The 22,256-nt window shown below is 33.8% G+C and overlaps 1 protein-coding gene across 5 annotated transcripts in view; it reads left to right on the top strand.

Moving 5' to 3' along the window:
- LOC124423390 (alpha-mannosidase 2) overlaps nt 1-18,951 on the top strand; it is a 180,668-nt gene extending 161,717 nt beyond the window's left edge. For all 5 annotated transcript variants that reach the window (XM_046961066.1, XM_046961069.1, XM_046961067.1 and 2 more), the window contains 3 exons: nt 1,889-2,022; nt 13,989-14,457; nt 14,673-18,951. In XM_046961066.1, the coding sequence (XP_046817022.1) occupies nt 1,889-2,022; nt 13,989-14,457; nt 14,673-16,815 (2,746 nt within the window). In that variant the 3' untranslated portion in view covers nt 16,816-18,951. The remainder of the gene's footprint in view (nt 1-1,888; nt 2,023-13,988; nt 14,458-14,672) is intronic.
- The last annotated feature ends 3,305 nt before the right edge of the window (nt 18,952-22,256 follow it).

Below are 22,256 nucleotides of genomic sequence, written 5' to 3'. Positions count from 1 at the left end.
ACATGATTACGCTGTTAGAGAGCTTCTCCGATAATCCGACGTCGTCTCGGCTAAATGCTCAAGGCTCTGAACTACCACTGATAAGGCGACCGCCATGCCGCTAACCGGATTCCTGGATCGCAACTGGCATCATCACTACCACCACTAACAGTTCTGTTAACAGTATCACCAGTACGTAGTAGTAAATACAAAAGGTCGAGGATACTTGCGTGACGAAGATAGAAGGATATCTGTTATTTGTATTGATAATATAAACACACGTACGTATCGTCGTATGTCCATCAAAATAAATTCTCTGGAAGGTGAAAGGCTTACATCGAAGGATCATTTATTTATATATTATTTCTAATAGGTCTGACTATTTTTCTTTTTTTCAAACTTCTAGTTAGGTCTAATAGAGAAAATATATATATATATATATATATATATATATATATATATATATATTACATGTTTATGATACGATTTACATGATTATATTTATATGAAATATTTATAATATATTTTATATTAATATATATGTATATATATGTGTGTGTGCGACGTAAAAGTACGTTGAACTCGCACGTTCGAAAAACATTATTATAACAGTGGTAAAGGATATCCAAAGATAGTAATGGATGAGATATCTTAAAATGCGCATCTTTGAGTCTGTATTTATATAGACAATATGGTTGGTAGAACAGTAAGGAAGGAGTAATGCCTCGAGGAAGCTTCGTCGTAAAGCCTTTAGCCATTAAAAGAAAGATATATAATACGGAGAATGAGAGGAGCTTTTTGAATGGCTGTTTAAGACGCCGAAAGTGGCGAAAAAGGGGCCTTTTATTTTTTAATGATCGAGAGAAAGAGAGATGCATAGGTATAAAATAAGGAGAGATAAAGATAGAAATGGAGAGTATAGAGAAAGAGAGAGAGAAAATGACTGGATGAAAACAAAGAAATAGTAGAAGCATAAAAGATAGAGAATGATCGGAAAGTAGAGAACGTTCACCATTTTTTTCTCCCTTTTCTTTTATTCTCTTTTCTCTTCTTTTTTCTCTTCTCTTTTCCTTTGTGAATTGCCTCTTGCCGAGAGTACAGCTGATGTCGTTCTCGCTAGCGATAGGGAAGAAAGGATATCCTGGAACACGAAAGGGATCCCTCGGGTTAGTCGTAAGCATCTGACCTTCTAGTTCATGCTGGAGGCCATCGAGCATGAGCGTGAGAGAAAGAGAGAGAGAAAGAGATAGAAGGAAGGAGGAAGGGATAGGATATGAAATAACCTACAGTGACTTAATAACGTGTATAAATTTTCTCTCTTGTTCTCGTATATACGAAGGAATATCGGTTTTTTGTTTTGTTTTTAAATAGTAGGTTTTGTTACCTTGATATTGTTTAATAAATATATATTCTCTATTCAAATGAAATGGATCTTGCGATTGGAACGACTCGATTTCATATTTCATATACATATATGTATATATATATATATATATATGTAATCCAATTTTCAAACATTTTAAATGTTAGGACGAATAATTATTAACAAAACTTATAAATGACTACACCTATTCGATTAAGAAATTAAATAAGTTATTTGTAATATGAAAATTCGATATCCTCGAAAATTTTATCGTTTATTTTTTAAAACAAACTTTACTAACAATTAATATAAATATAATTATTAATACTAGTTTTTCTTTTTTTTTCCTTTGGATATCGATTAAATCGACGATGTACCGAAGAAAAAGAAAAAGAAACTCTCCCTAAATTATTCTATATTTTTTTCTTTTTATTATTATCATATAATAATGAAGATTAATAAATATTCTTATATTTTGTTTGTCGATCGATTAATTACAAAGATGTCTGCTATATTTATTCCTTTTCTCTTTTATTCCAAACACAGTGCTCATCCTACGAAGAAGGCGGTCATAAAGAGATTGGTCAAGGATGGACGTCTAGAAATGACTACGGGAGGGTGGGTGATGACGGACGAGGCAACTTCTCACATTTATGCTATGTTGGATCAATTGATCGAAGGTGAGTCTTTAGAATACACATTTTTAAAATCACAACGAAAGAAATAATTATTCTTAGGTTAAACGAATTAAACGATAAAAATTAAACGATTTAAATAATACTAGCGAAAACAAATTTCGTTTCTCTTTCATATTTTTCAAGAAACAAATCGAGTCAAAATTCGATTTATCCATTTTACGAAGGATCAAAGTAGAATATTGAAGCGAAATCTGAAAATGAAAGAAGACGGAGAGTTTCCATTCTTTTCTCTCGCATAACATGGAATCGACTAAAGGTTGAAAGTAAAAAGCGGAAAGATGAAAATAGAAAAAAAGAAAAAAGAAGAAAAAATTAATAAAAAAGTGCAAAAAGAAACAAAAAAAAGAAGTATTCTCCCTCACCCGATATCAAGGAATTTTGAAATATTACTTTCAGATTGTGAAATACGTATGACGATATTTACGCTTGGTTGTATCTCTAGAGTTAGAGGTGAGGGTTCAATATGTAATATCCTTTTTCTATGATATCAACAATGAAGAAAATAAATCTTTGTCTTATAAGGATGCATCCTGGCAGCATTAATGGTAAAACCAAAGTCAGACTAAAGAGAGATTTTCTTTCGCTCTCTCCCTCTCTCTCTCTCTCTCTCTCTCTCGCTCTTTATTTATGAAACTGAAGCTGGAGGATCACCTATCAATAAAAAACAATATAAAAGATTAAGGAAAAAAAAGGAATTCTTAAGTCATTCTAACAGTAGGGAGAAGGATAAAAAAAAAAGAATCTATTGTTAAAGAATCTATTGTTAAATCTATTTCATTTCGAAGGAAATTAAATTCTTTTCTATAATTTTATGACATGAAGAATAAAAACGAATCCGTTAACATTATATGAACGAGCAAACGCCGTAAAAGAGAATGGGGAAGGAGGAAATAAATCTTGGAAATCCGTAAAAAAAAAAAAAAAAAAAAAAAGAAAAAAAAAGAAAGGAAGGAAGGTTAGCTCGTTCGGTACTCCAAGGGAAGCCATTTTTTCGACGGCGATAAAATCCTTCGTCCTTGGAAACGCGATGTCGTTAAGTCGATCCCAGCTTCCTTTTCTTTCGACGTTGTTCTCAAGGATGCCGCAATCGTAGTTCTTTAAGGATGAGAATGAGAGAGAGAGAGAGAGAGAGAGAGAGAGAGAAAGAGGAAGAGAAGATGAAGAGGGGTATGTGTTCTCCTTATTACTCTTTTTCGACGCCCTTTCCGCGATGGAAGCGAGAAAAATCTTTATCTTCTTTTTTCTTACTCTCTTTATCTCTCTCTCTCTCTCTCTCTCTCTCTCTCTCTCTTTCTCACTCTCACTCTCTTTTTTATGTCCTTCTCTACCACCACTCGAAACTTCCTTCTGAACATTGGAGATCCTTATTGCTTCCGTGCTCTTCTCGTCGTAAAGAATAGAATTGCTCAGTACGAGCTAGCTAACAGGAAGAGAAAATACGAAAAATTTAATCCTTTGTGAATTTTTCTTTCGTAATACGAAAAAAAAGTATGATTTTCATTTTAATTGAGACGATATATACATATGAAATATGGGAATTAGAAAGTTTCGAATCATGACGAACGTTTTTTAAGTCAAGACGAGATAAAGAAAAAAGAAAAAAGAGTAGAAAGAAGGAAAAAGAAAATTATTATTAGTTGTCTTGTGTAAAAACAAAACAAAAAATGAAAAAAAAAAAAGAAAGAAAGAAAGAAGAAAAAATTTAGGAAATTGCAAGCAAAGAGGTACTACTAATATTACAGGACTAAATTCTTACAGATATTATGTCTCTCTCTCTCTCTCTCTCTCTCTCTCTCTTTTTGTCTTTCTCCACGTAATACATAAGAGAAGTCATACTCAGACACATAAATTAGACAGACGAATAGAGAATGAGAGAGAGAGAGAGAGAGAGAGAGAGAGAGAGAGAGAGAGAGAGGAAGGAGCAAATGTTACGTCGACCATTTCCGGTCGTCATGAGTCACTATAAATGCGAATTTCGTGGTGCGTGTTTGTTAATGTGCATATCCATGCATCTCTTAAAGATTAGAACACTAATCTCATCCTCAATTACAAGGGATGTATTTAGGATCATTGACCCTTTGGAACCTGTAACTTGTAATTCAATCAAAATCCCAAAATATTATTTTATCGATATAAAATGATTACTCAATTAATGACCAATAAATAGATGAAAGTTAAATGGTAAAATAATCAATATTTATTCAATTATCTATGGATTGATTAAAACCAAATTATTTTCAATCAAAGTTTCCATGCACATCTTAAAGATATTAGAATTATTGTCCTTAAGATTTTTGTAATAATATTCAATCGATCGAATTAAAAAAAAAAAAAAAGAAAATTTATTTAGCATCCTTTCAACCTTACGAAATAACTTTAAAAATAAAAAAGAAAGAAAGAAAGAAAGAAAGAAAGAAAAGAAAGAAATACAATAAAAGAAAAATGAAAAGGACAAAGTAGAAAGAGGTAGAGAGAAGCATTTTATCGCGGGCCTAGTCGTTTCTCGACAGTGGTACAAACCGTTTATGGACAGACATAATGGTAAAAACACGACACTACCAGTTGGATCTCGAATATTTTCATAAAGACCTCTCTTTTTCTTTCTCTTTTTCTCTCTCGCTTTCTCTTTGCCTTTGTCTGTCTCTTTCACTCTTTTAAAAGCATTCTCATTGCTATAATACACGATTCGCGTTAGCGAGAAGATCAGAAGTACTACAAAGTTTTCTCTCCTGTATTAGTGCATATCTCTATATATGTTTGTTTGTATATGTCTATGGGTTAGTGCGATCGAGCTGGTGGAAAGGACCTCTTCTATCCGTGTCATTTGCATCGAAATGGCAAACGACGGCTCTCGCCGTCAGACATGGCGCCAACGTTATGCGAAATTTCCTCTGCCTATTTTCGCAAATTCAAATTTGCCAATTTCCGGCGTGTATCGTATCGTATCATATCTCTCTCTCTCTCTCTCTCTCTATCTCTCTCATTTTCTCTCTCATTCTCTTTCCCTCTTTATCTATCTATCTCTATCTCTTTCACTCTCACTCTCTGACGCATTCAAGTTAGAAATGACCATTGTTATTATCCCTAACACCAACTCTTATTACTATTGTCTTTAGAGAATTGTTATTCTCGTGGCTACCAGATAGACTCTCTTTAACATTGTAGAAAATTGGAAAATGTTATAAACGTTGAGATTCATTCGGAGAACAGGTACGATCGTTTTTACTCAACAATAATGAGAACCATTTTCTATTGATATTCGAAAATGGCCGACTTACGAAAATGTCGAATTATTTTAAATCATACAAAATTCAATCGATCCTTTAACATGTGAAGTATTTCAATGCATTCTGAGTTCTTTTATTGTTTGATATTAAAACCAAAAAAGAAAAAAAAAGGAAAAAAAAAATTGAAAATAACATAATGGTAGTCATAAAATGCAACAGACAAAAGAAATCGTAGAATAAAATCCAAAATAAAAGACAAAAATTGAAGGGGAGCACTGGTGTTACGTTTTTTAGCTTTCGCATCTGTGAACTCAACAAATAAGCGAAATAACGATCCTCATTATTTCGATTGCTGAAACGAGAACTGAGAGAAAAAGAAAGACAGACAGACAGACAGAGAGAGAGAGAGAGAGAGAGAGAGAGTGTCGTATGAAAGAGGGTGTAAAAATAGAAAGAAGAGGGTTGGTGAAAACGTAGGGGTGGCGAAAAATCGTTGTGTAATCGAGTCAACGTCGGTAACGAAGGAAAAGAGGGGGTGTGATTACGTGGCTGGAAAAAAACGTGTGCCGTTTTACGAGGGAACTTGGAAACGATGAATACACGGCTGGAAGATCACAAGAAACGAGAAATAGGCTAACAGACAGAATAATTCTGCAACACTCGGGAGACAATACAACTGTTTTACCTCGTTCTGACTTTGTTTTTCTAAATATATATGCATGTATGTATACATAGTGTAAACAACAAATATCTCGTTTTATCTCTTATCATTTTTCGAAAAAATCCATGACCGATTGTTTTAAAACGAATAAATTTTTTTATTCATAACTTCATTTACAGATTTATACGTGATCGTGAAGATTCTGAAATTTCGTTAAAAAGTTTCTTCTCATTATTCCATCTCCGATAAAACATTTCTTTATGGATCAATTCTCCTTCGAACATTTTAGAAAAGTGTCTAATCTTTCATTAGTATTATTATGCAAGAGCAACTTCTAACAAAAGGGAAAGATACAAACTTATTTATAACATTAAGACTAATGAAACAAAAGGAAAGAAAAGGAGAGAGAGAGAGAAAGAGAGAGAGAGAGAGGAAAAGTGGTTCTTTGAAATGAATGAGAAAAGAAAGTTCAGAATACTCGAACTTCCTTTCTCTTTCTTTCCTTTCTTTCTATTCTTTCTTTATTTCTTTCTTTCTTGGTTTCTTTCTTCCTAACTTGAAAACGAAAAAAAGTACCAACTCCAAATAAAGTGCCGGCTACTTTGACCAAATGTAATTAAGCTTTGAACTGCTGCATGGATCAAACCATCTCCTCCTTACTCTTTCTCCTTCTGTCTCTCTTGTTCGTTCCGCTTCCTTTTCTTTATATTCTTCTATCAAAATGAGCGAATTCTTTTACGAGAGGGAACAAACGAGGGCTAAGTTTTTCTGCTGCTTTGCATTTTTTAAATACAATTTTCTTAGTTGAACCAAAGGAACTTAAATGAAAGAAATGTCTCTCTCTCTCTCTCTCTTTCTTTGTTTCGGACGTGACCTTCGTCGTTTTTAATCCAAACGATCCAACCGCTGAAGTGAAATTAAAAGATTCTTCTTGTAAGTAAAAAAACCGGCAAAAAGACGAAGAGCGATGACGATTTTCACAAAATGGAAAAGCTCGACGAACCATCGAATAATTTATTTTAAGAGAATTCAACGATTGTTCAGAAGTTTATCTAACTTTGTAAATCTCTCACCGATTTCTTCTTTTCGTCTTCGAATTTATCATTCATACGATTATAATTCTTTTATTATACTCTAATGTTTTTCCTAAATCTTGAACTTTGTGAATCTATGAAACGAGAATATAATGTCCGAAATTATCATTATCGGCGATCGATAGATCCTGAAAAGTTATAATGATCTAATGATAGACAACTACAATTTATATAATATTTTTTATAAACTATAATACTAGAAAAAGAGAGAGAGAGAGAGAGAGAGAGAAATAATACAATTAATTTCGCGTATAGTAAAGCTATGCGAATATTCGAAATTACAAGATCGGATTGGATCGGATCGGTAATTTTTTCGAATTCCCGAGATTTTCGAGATCCCAAAAATGTATCAACATATTCATATACTTATTAATTCGAGACCCAATTTACGATTTTAAATTCGACGCTCGATTTATAACATAATTTTTCCATTAGATCTTATATTTAAACTTTTAAATTACGATTTTACAGTCTAATCATACATAAGAATATTTAAGAAAGAAAAATAATCGGGCCTCGAATCGCAAAATGTTTATGTGTCAATAAACTTTCCGAATACCGACCAAACCCGTCCCGATCGTTATCCGATCCAATTCGAAATTAGGCTAACTCGTAATCTCGGGTACCCGCACATCCTTAGTTATTAGCTTTCATTGGTCAGCTAAATGTTAGAAGGTAATGAAGGAAGATCTAAAATAATTTCATTCTTGTTTCCTAGAAGCAGGAGGCATCAGATTCTTTCATTACGTCGTTCCACTTAACGAAATTTCAAAGAGAATTTAAGAAAAAGAAAAAACGTCGTTTTTCGGTCTACTGCATAGCAAGATCTCTCTCTCTCTCACTCTCTCTCTCTCCCTCTTACTTGAACGGAGCCGAATCGTTTAGTATTTCTCGGCTGATTAGATCCGAGCAGACGATCGTAGAAAATTGCTGGAGACATTTTCTCCTAGCAAAGGAAAAGAAAAAAAAGATAGAGAAAGAGAAAGAGAGAGAGAGAGAGAGAGAGAGAGAGAGAGAGAAGGAACGAATCGCGTGTTAGTTTTCTTTCACCGAACCGTCTCACGGAAAAAGGAAGTTTTCTCCCTAAGTAAGGATTCCTCGGGAAATTGTCGTGGGATCCGGCGACATCTCATTTCGAAATCGAGCTAGTCACGAGGCATTCTCAAGTACTCGGCGGGAAAGAGATAGAAAGAGAGAGAAAGAACATAATATTCTCAAGGGTATATCGACTAGCACGTTCGATCAGAGAACTGGATCTTGAAAGAAGAAGATCACTAGAGAAATCCTCAGAGAATCAACGGAGCTGGGAAAACGTTGCTTTTTTTTTTTCTTTACTGCAATCAACTGCCAAAGCTTTTTAATATCTTTAAATTTCGAAACTGTGATCATAAGATTGCTGTCCATCTTTATCTCCTTTCGCTATCATTTTAATACCAATAGTTTTTTAATTTGAAATTATTAAATGACTACATACATTTTAGTAAATGAAGAAAAATGACGTAGATGAAAAATCGACGAAAAATAAATTTTATGATAAAATAAATCGGGTCGATTTGACGAATGAAAATTTCATTTAAAGGTTATAAACGATTGAACGTTATCGAATCACCGGCGGGAAATTCGAACAGGAGCAAGAGACGCGGTAAACGGATCGACATAATTTACGAGCTCGGTCGCATCTCATTCTGATCGCACCTGTTCGATAGGTGGAAGGGTAATTTATTAGCCTCTGCACAATCCCAATTCGACGTAAGGACAATAGACCGTGCAGACTGATAATGGCATATGCAATCATCGAGAGGATAGCGAGCATCGGCCATGTTGTCATTCACAAGATGGCGACTGATTGTTAATTTGATATTCATAAATTCATAGAAAACGAGTTTAACAAAATCAAATTGATATTTATTTAAGTATTACGGTAGATAAAATTTTCATTAAATTAATTTATGCGTATTTATAACTTCACTTTATTTATCATAATCACAAAATGATTATTCGAATGAATTATTTGAACATGAACTTTTATCGCCATATTGGAAAATAATGTTTATCATATATAATTATTGTATCTACGCGAGAGATAAAATAAAGAACCAATTATTAATAAAGACGTAGATTAAAATCCAATTATTTTTCCGCACGCGAAAGTGATTACTTCTCGCTTTGCCTAGAGACAGTGCCACGGGAGGTTCATAGAATTAGTGCAGGTCGCACGAAAGTGCAGCAGCTTTCCGGTAACGAGTGAGAGAGAGAGAGAGAGAGAGAGAGAGAGCGTTAGCCCAGAAACAGTAGTGGTTAGCAGAAGGAGCACGAGAGTAGAACTCTGCTAGCGCGATAACTTCGTTAATGCACACATGTCGTGTCTAATGAGTTATAATCAGTCGAGCACCGGCTGAGTGTAGTTTAATGGTTTGTTCGCTCGCATTAGGCCCTACTATCACCCTCTCTCTCTCTCTCTCTCTCTTTCTCGCTCTCTCCCTCTCATCCACTTATCTCTCTCTTCTCTCTCTTTATCTTAAATTCGCATGAAAGCATACTACTTTCAAGCTTATATGTAGTATAACCTGCTCTCCGTTACTGAAATTCAATGAACGTGGGTTTCTCTCTTTCTCTCTCTCTCTCTCTCTCTCTCTCTCTCTGTCTCTCTCTGTCTCTCTCTGTCGAGTTTGTTCACATAACAAGCACGAAATATACGGTCGGATGTTGCATTGAATTTTGGAATTTTTTCAATAGGAAAAGACAGAGAGAAAGAGTACGTGACCAGAGTCTACACTATATACGTATACCTACCTCTCGTTATATTTAATAACGAAATCCACTTTTAATAACGAACTTTACGTATACTACGTACAAGAGTATTAAAATGAACATGTCCGTTTTGCTGTAAAATGATAATAATATGAAAAGGAATCCTCTCTCTTGCTCCCTCTCTCTCCCTCTCTCTCTCTTTCTCTCTTTTTCTCTCACCTTCTATATACGTAGATACAATATACCATGAAAATTAAAATCGGTTAGAAATCATTGATAAGAATACCGCGTGCATTTATTCATTCGTAACAGTTTTATCAATCGATTCGAGGGTGGAAAATAAACGTAACGGGTGCGAAAGTTATTCGTGTTTTTTATCAGCGATAAATGATACACATGAATGAACAACCAGTTAATTTAATTCGCCATCTATCTCCCCACTTTTCCATATACAATTTTCTTTTTTCTATTTTATTTACGCACACACACACACACACATATATATATATACATCGATGATCGTTGAGTCGCAAAGTTTCAACGGACTCCGAACGAAATGATTTATATTTTAATCGATTAATCGCACGAAATTTTTTTTTTTAATTAAATGACTTTTTTTAATAACTTTTATTTCAGCTAAACAAAATGCTCTAAAATTTTTCACTGTACATGAAGAAATTAGGAATGCGAGGAATTAAATGAAATATCGTTTGTTGTTATAATAATAATGATAATAAATGTGATGACAATGTTTTTAATTTTTTCTTACCTTTACGCTTTCTCTCTCTCTCTCTTCCTCTCAGTGGCTCTCCTTTGCTTTCTCCTTCGAGATTACAGCCCTAAGGCCGACCTAATTTCGCAACAAACAATCTCAATCTGACAGAAGTTCCTGAGACTCGTTACAACTGCTCTCGCCACATGTTTGCTTTGTCCAAGCTCGATAATTTAACGGGACGCTCTAATTAGATCTCGAGGTATTCCGTGATATTACGAATGAGAGAGAGAGAGAGAGAGAGAGAGAGAGAACGAGAGAGGGAAAGGAAGGAAATGAAGGAGACAAAGAGAAAGGTACCATTTCCCCATATACATATTGTCTCACAGATTCTGAAATGTAAATTTTGGATTGTGACGTGATCACGAGTTGGACTACTAGATAACACACGTTACGAAACTAATAAGATGCACTCTCAGAATTTACTGCATTTTACTTACACAAAGCATTGTCCTCGAACAATTAATTTCGCTCTTTCTCTCTCTCTCTCTCTCTCTCTCAAAGACACATATACACGCGCATACAAACACACAAACAGACACACATAGTGTGTCTCTCATTCACATATTCTCCATCTCTTGTAAAAATTTTTCAGCTTAAACAAATCATTTCTCTGTTAAATAATTTACTTAAAATAAATTATTGATATGGTTCTGTATACAATAACACGTTCCATGATAATGGATTACCGTAATAAGAGAGAGAGAGAGAGAGAGAGAGAGAGAGAGAGAGAGAGAGAGAGAGAGAGAGAGAGAGAGAAGGAATTGTCAAGGACTCTGTAGATAGGAAAGGACAGATGTTGGGATTGAGAAGGGGAGGGGTGGCATAGCATGTGCCACGGCAAATGACGCATCCACACAACCTGGAAGCATTTCTCTGCAACCTATATTAAGCCGTAATCTTGGAGAATATGATAGGCGACACACTGTCATTCCTTGCTAACGCTACTGCTCCTAAGTCTACTCATCCCTTCCCATGTAACAACTTTTAACCCATCTGCGATACATTTCTCAGACTCTCAGGCAAAGTTACCTAGATCTGTATGGATATATTTATGTGTCAGGGAATATTTCAATGCGCGAGCCAATTCTGTAACATCTTTTCTCTATTCAGTGAAACGAGTCAATGTTTAATACGAATCTTTTTTCTCTCTCCATTTTTATCTCTTTTTAAGTCGTTTATAATCTGAAACTGATCGATATTAGATTGAAACTTTTTAAAAGTTTTTGTTGATTATTTTCTTTTCTTTTTTTCCTTTTTTTTTCTACTTTCTTCAGACGTTTGACCTGCTAGAAAAAACAAGTCAAGATTCGATGGAACGATGTTTTAAAATCTTCATTAAGATAACATTTCGTTATCCTTCTCTTTAAACTCCGTCAAGATGAAAATTAAATTAATTCATTTTTCGAAAATAATAAGAAAATTTCCAATTTCCAATTTCTTTCATGATTCTTCGTACTGAAATACTTTCTTAAAGTAGAATTAATATGTAATCGGATAATTATCGCAATAACTAATCCTTGAAGTTGCAAAACCAAGACCTTCCTACTACATTGGTGCGTTCATGCGTTTAGGAACATGCACGCATAGTACCAACCGTGAAATGTATTCTGGATTCTGTGGCCACGGATCTGGATTAAATCCCACGTGTTATAGCGTGTATTGGCGAGAAGAGGATAGAGATAGACAGAAAGAAAGTGAGAGAGAGAGAGAAAATAGATTTGTTCACTGATAAATCGACGAGACGATTATATTCCTGTTGTCTCTAACCAACTGTCTAATTTTTCATCAAGAAATGTAAACGTCATTATATCCAAGATACTCGCATTGAAGTTAATTACGTTCGAAATCATTCGAAATATATTTTTTTATTTTTCTTAACATCGTAAGATCCATTTCTATCGACAAATGATTCATTTCACATGCGAAAGATATTACTATCAATTGTATCGAGTTTATCGCTACGTAAGATAACGAGATTATTCGATTAAGGATTTAATTATAATTAAAGACGATCGTAATTAATGATATCTCATTTTTTCGTTACAAAATAAATAATCATGAAGTTCGAGAAAAGAATTGATTAAAAAAAAAAGAAAGAAAGAAAAAAAAAAGAAAATAAACAAGTATGGAAGATAACCGGATAGCGATTCACAAAAAATCATAATTGATTACGAACTCTTAATTCTTTCAAACATCTTTATTAACTTTATTAATTTTATTAACGATTAATTTTATGTAATTCTTAATTTTATTAAGATCCAATACGAGCTTTACTATGAAAAATATCTATGATTATTCGTATAGTAAGGTTAATTTAATGAACAATCGAACGGATATAACGAAGACATAACTTCTGATATCCTCTTAATATTCCTTCTCGTTGTGGATAACATAAAGGGCAGGATATATCGTTTAACCGTCGCAGACTTTGGGGTGATTCTGTTAACCCATCTCAACTACCCACCTCCCCCTTCCCATCTTCCACTCGCATCCTGATCTTCCTGTGGGATTAATTTCGTGGTTTCTCTCGTCGTAACTTCCTCTTCTGTTTCTCTCTGTCCCTTTCTCTCTATTGAATTATATCCTTCCTATTATCGATATATTAAAGACGTTTAATTTATTAACATTAACGAATATGTAATAATATCAATGTTTTCTTTCTATTTTTTTTTTTTTTTTTTTTTTTTTTCATAAAACTCTTCTTTTCTTTAATAATTATAGGATTATAGATCGTATGAATATTTTCAATCATGTTTATCTATTATTCATTTATTCATTTCTATATTTTTTCGTCCATATATATATATATATATATACATATATATGTACACACATATATGTATGCATATAATAGCAACATTTTCTGGTATATCAAGTCGGACAGTCGTGGGTATTCCTTCTCAATGCGAAATTGATGTAATAGAATCGTGTACTTTGAGTTTCCGACTACGCGATAATTATACACCTTGCCTCTGTTCGAAATAATTAACAGAGCTCAGAAATATCCTCCGCCAGCTGGCCCTTCTGACATATTCACGATATAACAGAGTTTCTAAAATAATTCGTTCGCTACCTTCGTGTAATTTAATCTTTTTCATTATATTTGATAATTACATAAAAAGTAATTATATCTAATGCGATATTTCGATTTAATAAAATGAAAATAATATCGCGAGAAAAGGAAACAATAATTTTTACTTTTAAATTGTCTTTTATTATGTCTTGTTAAAAAAAGAAGAAAAGAAGGAAAAGAAAAGAAAAAAATTAAATCCTAAAAATAATACTTTCAATTTAAATCGATAAATTAAATTCTTTAAGATTTTCTATTCGGTAATAAATATGAATGTTATAAAACGTATATATTAATCCAAGTGGAACAAAAAGTCAATTAATAAATGACTATTTGATCGCTAAAAGGATCGATTCAATTACTTTTGCAGGACATCAATGGCTGAAGACGAATCTAGATGTGACCCCGGAATCTGGTTGGTCCGTCGATCCATTCGGTCATGGTGGAACGATTCCTTATTTCCTAAAAGCTTCTGGAGCAACTGGAACGGTAATTCAAAGAATACATTACGCTTGGAAACAATGGTTCGCGAAGAAACAGTACGGTGACTTCATTTGGCTCCAACCATGGGATCAGAGTGGTAATGCCGACATGTTGACGCACAATCAACCCTTCGACATCTACAACATCAAACATTCTTGCGGACCGCATCCACATGTTTGTCTCAACTTCGATTTTCGTAAGATACGAGGCGAATACACCGAATATTCTGTTAGAGCAGTTGAAATCACACCGAACAACGTCAAACAAATGGCCGAATTACTTTTGGAGCAATATTCGAGAACTGGTTCTCTCTTCAATCATAATGTCGTATTGATGCCTCTCGGAGATGATTTCAGGTTAGCTATTATTGGATTTATTCGTAAATAATTATCTTTATAAATTGATAAGTATTAGAATAAAATGGCTATTATTTATGAATCAAATCAATATTTTTTATTCTCATCTAAATCTCATAACTTTCCAACGACAATTATATATATTTACGATAATAGTATGATTGATGTGCAAGTTACATACATATATATACATATATACACCTTCTTCCATCCAGGTACGATCATGCGATTGAATGGGACCAGCAGTATACGAATTACAAAATCCTCATGGATTACATAAACAGTCGCAAGGAAGAATACAACGCCGAGGTAATCTTTGGTACTCCAAAGGATTACTTTCAAGAAATTCAAAAACGCGTAGAAAAATTCCCCAGCTTGAAGGGAGATTTCTTCGTCTATTCGGATATTTTCAGCGAGGGTAGACCAGCTTATTGGAGCGGTTACTTTACAACAAGACCATACATGAAGATTCTCGATCGAGAATTGGAAGCTAATTTGAGATCAGCCGAGATACTTTATACCATAGCTTTGAACGTAGCGAAACAATCGAAAAAGGACATAAAACTTTACGAGACGTATTTCGAGAAACTTGTGAAGGCCAGAAGAAATCTTGGATTATTTCAACATCACGACGCTATCACGGGAACTTCGAAATCATTTGTAATGAAGGATTACGCGTTGAAACTGTTTGAATCAATCTCCGACACTACCAGCCTGCAGAGTTTCGCGATTCAATCGTTAGCCGCTACAACTAACAAACCAAACTCTGTCTACGTCCTGGCGGAATCTGATAGAGACAGCTATGAAAAACTCCCAAAGAAGATACCCATCAATATGAATGGCCAAGAGACACGAAAGATCGTTCTATTCAATCCTCTTGCTCAACCAAGACAAGAGGTGATCAGTCTAAAGGTTACCTCGTACAAGGTACGAGTGTTGGATCCACAAAAGAACCCGATACCTTATCAGATAGCACCGGTGATGAACGCTACGAGCATTACGCACGACGTTTACGTTCTCCTCTTCGTGGCTGAATTGAAACCGCTTGCGATAGCGACCTACCATCTGCAACAAGTGGACAAGGTCCCTATGGACGCAATATCTACGATCTATTGCAGTAGATGCGGTAAGGACAATGTTTTCACGATAAAACCAATGCAGATCGGGGATGTACAATTGGAGAATCATAGAATGAAATTGCTCTTCGATGGTCAAACCGGTTTTTTGAAACGTGTTGCGAAAAAATCGACCGGTAAGATAATGCAATGTGCCGTACAGTTTGCTGCTTATCCATCTGCACAATTCCACAGTGGTGCTTACCTATTCATGCCGGATCCGAATCTACGTGATACGGACAAGGACGTATTGGAGGCTTATACGCCGCATCAAAAGATTTATATCGTCAGTGGCAGTCTAAGTTCACGTTTGACGGTCGAATATGGTAAATTATTGACTCATCATGTAGCGATATATCACAGAGATGGTGGCTTGGGCGAAGCAATATATCTCAGAAACATCGTCGACTTTGAGACACCACCGAAGAATCGTGAAACCGAGATGTTTATGAGACTTCAAACTGATATAATGAACGGTGAACCACCTGAGATTTATACCGATTTGAATGGGCATCAAATGATAAAGAGAAGGAAAATAGAGAGAATTGGTATAGAGGGTAATTATTACCCTATAACGACGATGGCTTATATCGAGGACACCAATCACAGATTGACTCTATTGGTTAACCATTGTCAAGGTGCATCCAGTTATCAGCCAGGATGGCTCGAGGTTATGTTGGATAGAAGGACACTCTATGATGACTCTAGAGGGATGGGTGAGGGCCTTTTGGACAATAGAAGAACTGTAATAAAGCATTGGTTGTTACTCGAGGATGTTGTGGGTGCTAGGGATAAGTACTCGAAGCCATCTCTGTTTGCCAATCATCTTAGCAATGCCTTGAACTATCCTGTAAATATCTTTGTAGTCGATGGTACCGAATCAGAGATCGTCATGACGCCAGAAGTTAGGCTTCTTAGCCAGAGTTTCCCTTGTGATCTTCACTTACTCAACTTCAGGACAAATCATGATCAAAAACTACCACATTTTCCAGTTAATAACGCTCTTATGGTTTTGCACAGACAAGGTTACAGCTGTTCGGTTGGCGCTGACATAACCCTAAAACATTGTCCTTTGAGCGATCGATTATCGCAAAGCACGACGTTCTTCAAGTTGTCTAAATTGAACGTCACGAAAACATCTCTGACAGGTACAAAAACAAAACGTCATTTGACGGACGGTCTTCAAGAAATTGGATTGGAGCCAATGGAGGTTGAAACGTTCAATGTTAATTTCCTTCAATGATCTTAAGCCTCCCTCTCGGTTCAATATATGAAAATGGTCATATCATATTTTGTTAGAACCGAGGAAGGATTTTAAAGAATTGGTCTCTTGTTTTTTTTCTTTTTTTGTTTTTTTTTCTTATTTCTTTTTTTCAAAGAGAACACTGCCGATCATTCGTTACTGGCTAATATCATTCGTCCAATCGACGAAGATTTTTGTAAATATAACCTTATTACGCACCAAATATTCGTCATTTGCGAATTAAAAACGTGCGCCTTAATGAATACGATCAATCGAACGTTGTTTTCCAATCGATCTAATACATTTTCGGATAGAAATAAAATATTCATACATTATTCGAGAGTCAACACCAATTATGTTTCTTCCGCAAATGTACCTTGATCGATTTAGCGATTGTTCAAATTTATTCGAACGGGAGATCGTTTGTTGAAAACGGATTTAATGTTTTCGATATTATAAATCAATATCAAATTTAATGATAACGAATTTAACAACACCTTTTCGATACACCTTCAAAACTTTTACGTTGTACTTATAGATTTTTAATTTTTATTTCAAAAAAAAGAAGAAGAAAAAAGAAAATTTGGTCGGTCTATTGTCGCTCGAAGATATAAAGAACTCTACCTTATCGATAAATCTAAAAAGATACGGATAATAGAATAAAATTCGAAGGAACATTTTCAAACGATTGACAATATTTATTTATTTTATCTTGCATTTTCATTGCCGAAGAGAACATGGATGATCCTGAGTAAAAAAAGAAGAAAAAAGAAACAAAGAAAAGAAAAGAAAAGAAAAAAAAGTAAAGAGAGAAAGGGGAAGTGGCGAGAAGAGAAAGTATACTGACTTTAAATATGACGTATACGTTTTCGACGAGTTTCTTTAACTTTTTATCGAAGTCAATACGTAAGATTCTCATCAATCGTAAAATTGGGAATGTCGATAAATACAAAAAAGAATCGTCGGGAAACGAAAAATATAGAGACATTGTACATATCAAGCCATAAACTTTACCGTAGATCGTATATTACGATAAGAAAATAATGTAAATGATATGCACCTATTTTCTTATGCCAAACGTTTTATCGCCAACTCTGTCCCTTTCTCTCTATTGCGCTCGCGTGCGGTTTTTTGTTTCTCTCTCTCTCTCTCTCTCTCTCTCTCTCTCTCTCTCTCTCTCTCTCTCTCTCTCTCTTTCTCTCTCTCTCTCTCTCTCTTTCTCTATCTATCTCTCGTCGAAAAAATAATCTCCTGACTATGTCGAATCGAATGTTCTTCCGAAAAATATAGTACGCACATATGTATATACAAACATACATATGTACGTACTTCTTTCAAATGTGATACATGTTATTTCTCGATTTTTTAGTTCATTGATATTTCGACAAAAAAAAGAGAAAAACACCCCGAACAATTCGAAACCGAAATTTGATTTCTGGCAAAAAAGAAAAAAGAAAATATATATATATACACATATTTGAATGATCTCCATATATATGTATATATATATATATCTGTAGATCATTCAAATTTTACATAGAAAAAGAATTTCTAATTGGAATGTACTCAATTAGAGCGTTTTGAAATTCTTCCAATGTTAAACCTCAAAATGAATTCAATTGAATTCAATTGAATTCAATGAAGTGATTAAGCAGATATGACGTTACTTTTATATATATATGTATATTCTTTTGTTTTTTTTTTTTTATTTTTTATTTTTTAAAAAGATATAAACGAAAAATCGAATGTAGCCGACGTTCACCGATCATCGACGACGAAGCTCATGTAAATATTAGAATAATTAACAATAACGTCGTACATTTCTGGTGAATTTAACGTCGAGCTAATTGAAATCGAAATTGAAATTATCGATTGTAAAGAATATCTTTCTATTACTTTTATATATATTTAAAAATGATTTAAAAAACATTTTTGATGATTTTATTCCTTTTTCTTTTTATTCATTATAACGTCATTAAGCAAAGATCAACTTCGCGAACGTCTTCGACAAGTGCTTTTAAGTACAATCCGAATAGCAAAGAAATAAATATTCAAATCTCGATGAAATTTCTTCCACTTTACGGTGCGATATGTTGAACTTAAAAGAAAAAAAAAAAAAGAAAAATGCAGTGTTCTTATACAGAGGTTCAGCTTTTCATGAGATACACTCGCAACACGGGTTTAAACGATGCGAGCCAATGCAAAAATGCGTTTATAGGTTATATATATATATATATATATATAATATATATATATATATATATATATATATATATATATATAATGTATATGTAAATAGACAATTATTGTCGACAAAATCGTTAAGTTACTTAGGACGTAACGAAAATCATGAAAGGAATTTACGATGGTATTTACAATGGCACGATCGCAAGGCAGAATTTGCTTTTGCTAAAAAATTCCATTCCTTCGAAGGATCGGCTCTGATAAAAATAGTATTAAAATTACGATGTAAATGTTACTGCGTTCTTTGTTTTCGATTATTTTCCAAAGTCGATCTTGCCAGTGTTATTTTTTCCCTTCGCTCAAGTAAATAGAGAAAAAAAACAAATCAGAAAAAAAATAAAAATCGAAAGAAATCTGTTTTACCAACGGAGAGACGCTATAGAAACAAAGTAATTGAATTTTTCACGTCGAGCTATAAACTCGACGTGGACTTCGCATATATTTGCTCGGATTAATCGAGCATTCGAAATTGCGATATCCGCAATGAATGATTCTCGATAATTTTGCGATTAGAGTATCCTCTTTTCGGAGGGAAACCCGAGAGGGCTGATGGAGGGATCAACGACGATTGGTCTTGCCCGTTGTAACGATATTGTAAGATAATCTGTGTTTGTGCTGTCTCTAGAGAAAAAGAATTCTATATGAAAACAAAGAAAAAGTATATATATATGTATATATATATATATATATATATATATATAAATAAATATATATATATATATATTCGCCGTCGCTCGAGAACATAATTTGCATACTTACTGCGTAACTATTTCGATAAGCGACGACGACGATTAATAACTAACGAAAACAAAAAAATAAAAAAGAAAAAAAAATACGCGATATTCCTTATGTTACGATGTAATATTATATTTATTAAATAAAGATAGTAAGCGATGTATTTTAATTAATCGCGTGGTATGCTGCTAACCCAGTGTATAAGTTCCAAATTACTTAGACGAAATTGAAATGCGAATTAGCGAAAGATGGGGGGGGGGGGGGGAAAGAAAAATCAAAAAAAAAAGTAGCATTCGCGTTTGCCAGAGAGATGGAAAGAAAAAGTGTAGATATGTACGTACATATGTGGACAAAAAAAAAGAAGAGTGAAAAAGGCTCATTTTATAAGAACACGAGAACTCTTTCTCGATTGAGCCGAGATTCTCATTGGCGTCGCGGTCATTATTAAAATTTGATGGACTCGTAACACGCAGTACAGGAATATATTAGAAATTCTATGTGATCGTATGGACATTCCGTTCGACGACAACGACGAAGACGAGGACGACGATAATCCACGATGAAAATGAATGAGAATCACGCAAGGACACGAAGATAAAAAGGGGTGAAAGCAAGTAATGAAAAGTACTCGAACATAATAAGTAAGTCTAATCATACGTTTTACTTTCCTACTTCTTTCATTTTTCTCCTTTTTTGCTTTCTTCTCTTTTCTTTTCTTTTTTTTTTCCCTCTTTATTTTTTAATAAACCTCGCTCACTAGCTTTGACAAGAGAAAGATGAAATTAGCGAAAAGTGTCGATCGTTTAAGATCAACTCGGTAGATAAATAGGAAAAGTGAATATGGTATAAAGAATTATTTCTCGGTAACACGACATCGAGAAAGGAAAGATTTAAAGAAATTGATTTATTTATTTTTTTATCTTTCGATTATACGAAGATAGTATTGACTTATCACCTATTAAATATGAAAAGAATTTTTCGAAGGAAAAAGATTCGTATTTTTTAATAAAATAATAACAACAACATAAAGAAAAGAGAAAAAAAAACAAGAAAATAAGAAATTTCTATGTTAAAACGTGGAATCTTAATGATGATTTTGGGCCATCATAAAAAAAAAAAAAACTACTTGAAAGAATTCTAATTAGAAAGAACGAGATCGATTAAAAGAAGATGAACAATAATAAAAAATAGAAATTTGTTATTTTTGCATTATAAAGAAAAAAAAAGGAAAGAAACGTTGAAATACACCTAATCGCAGTACTAAGAAGGTCTCGGTCTTGTATTCTACCTCGTATTCCGAGGTTTATAAGTATTAATCGATATCATTCCTTGACATAATTCTCATTAATGCTACGGGCATCCTCTTCGTGCTGATAAACGCTTCCGGCGATATCGACTCCTATTGTGTACGTAATTGAATTTGGAATAAGCCGAGTCGATTTTAGCTTCGTCATTGTATACTCGAAGCGAGAAAAGAGGACGGAAGAGTGAAGTAAAACTCTACGAACGAGGTTAAACGGTCTATCGACCACCTTCCTCTCTCTCTCTCTCTCTCTCTCTCTCTCTCTCTCTCTCTCTCGTTTTTTTCCCGATTCGAGGCCAATTTACATTTTCTTTCCGACGAAAGCTAGCTCGACAAAGTGCATCGAAGCCTAATAACTGGGAAATCGTGCGGTCCTTTTAAAAAGAGCCACCCTCTAAAGTCAACCGAGTTCTCTTTCTTATCGAGAAAATGCGAGACAAAAGAGAATGTCAGTAGGGTGAGTTAGAAGGAGAGAAAGACTTCACCGTCAAGAGGTGAGAAAGAAAAACGTCAGAAATGAAGTAATATAAACGCTATATATTCTTTCTTTTCTTTTCACTTCTTTTTCTTTTCATTTTTTTTTTTTTTTTTTATAGTTTTTCTAAGAATTCATTACTCGATAAAGTCTTATTTTAAGTTTTCTTCTTTAAGTCTATCAAGCGATCGTTCAAAAAATTTTTTTGTTATAGCTATCGATTCATGATTAAAACGTTCGTGACAAATAAATAATCCTATATTCATTAAAGTAAATCATTGAATAAAACAAAGTAAATTCGATAATTAATACTGGAGAGATACAGAGTTTATGTGATTTATACATATATACACACACATACGCATATATGCATATATATATATAGAATATATATATATATAGAATATATATATATATAGAATATATATATATAGAATATATATATATATAGAATATATATAGTGTCTCGAAATTGGTAGTACAAGTAGGAAGGATATGATTCTACATAAAAAAAAATAAGTTAGGAATATAGAATTGAATTTAGAATATTGAATGTTGAATGAAGCAAAATATAGAAAAGTAAAACATTTTTGTTCTTTTTATAAGAGGCTTCGTTTTCGAAACAATCGAATTTGAAAATAAGATATAGCTCACCGAGCGACGTATAACGTTATCGTAGTAATA

This window comes from Vespa crabro, chromosome 4, assembly GCF_910589235.1.
Source record: "Vespa crabro chromosome 4, iyVesCrab1.2, whole genome shotgun sequence".
NCBI lineage: Eukaryota > Metazoa > Arthropoda > Insecta > Hymenoptera > Vespidae > Vespa > Vespa crabro.
The sequence above is the reverse complement of the archived record's forward strand: the minus strand, read 5'-3'. Positions and strand labels throughout refer to the sequence as shown.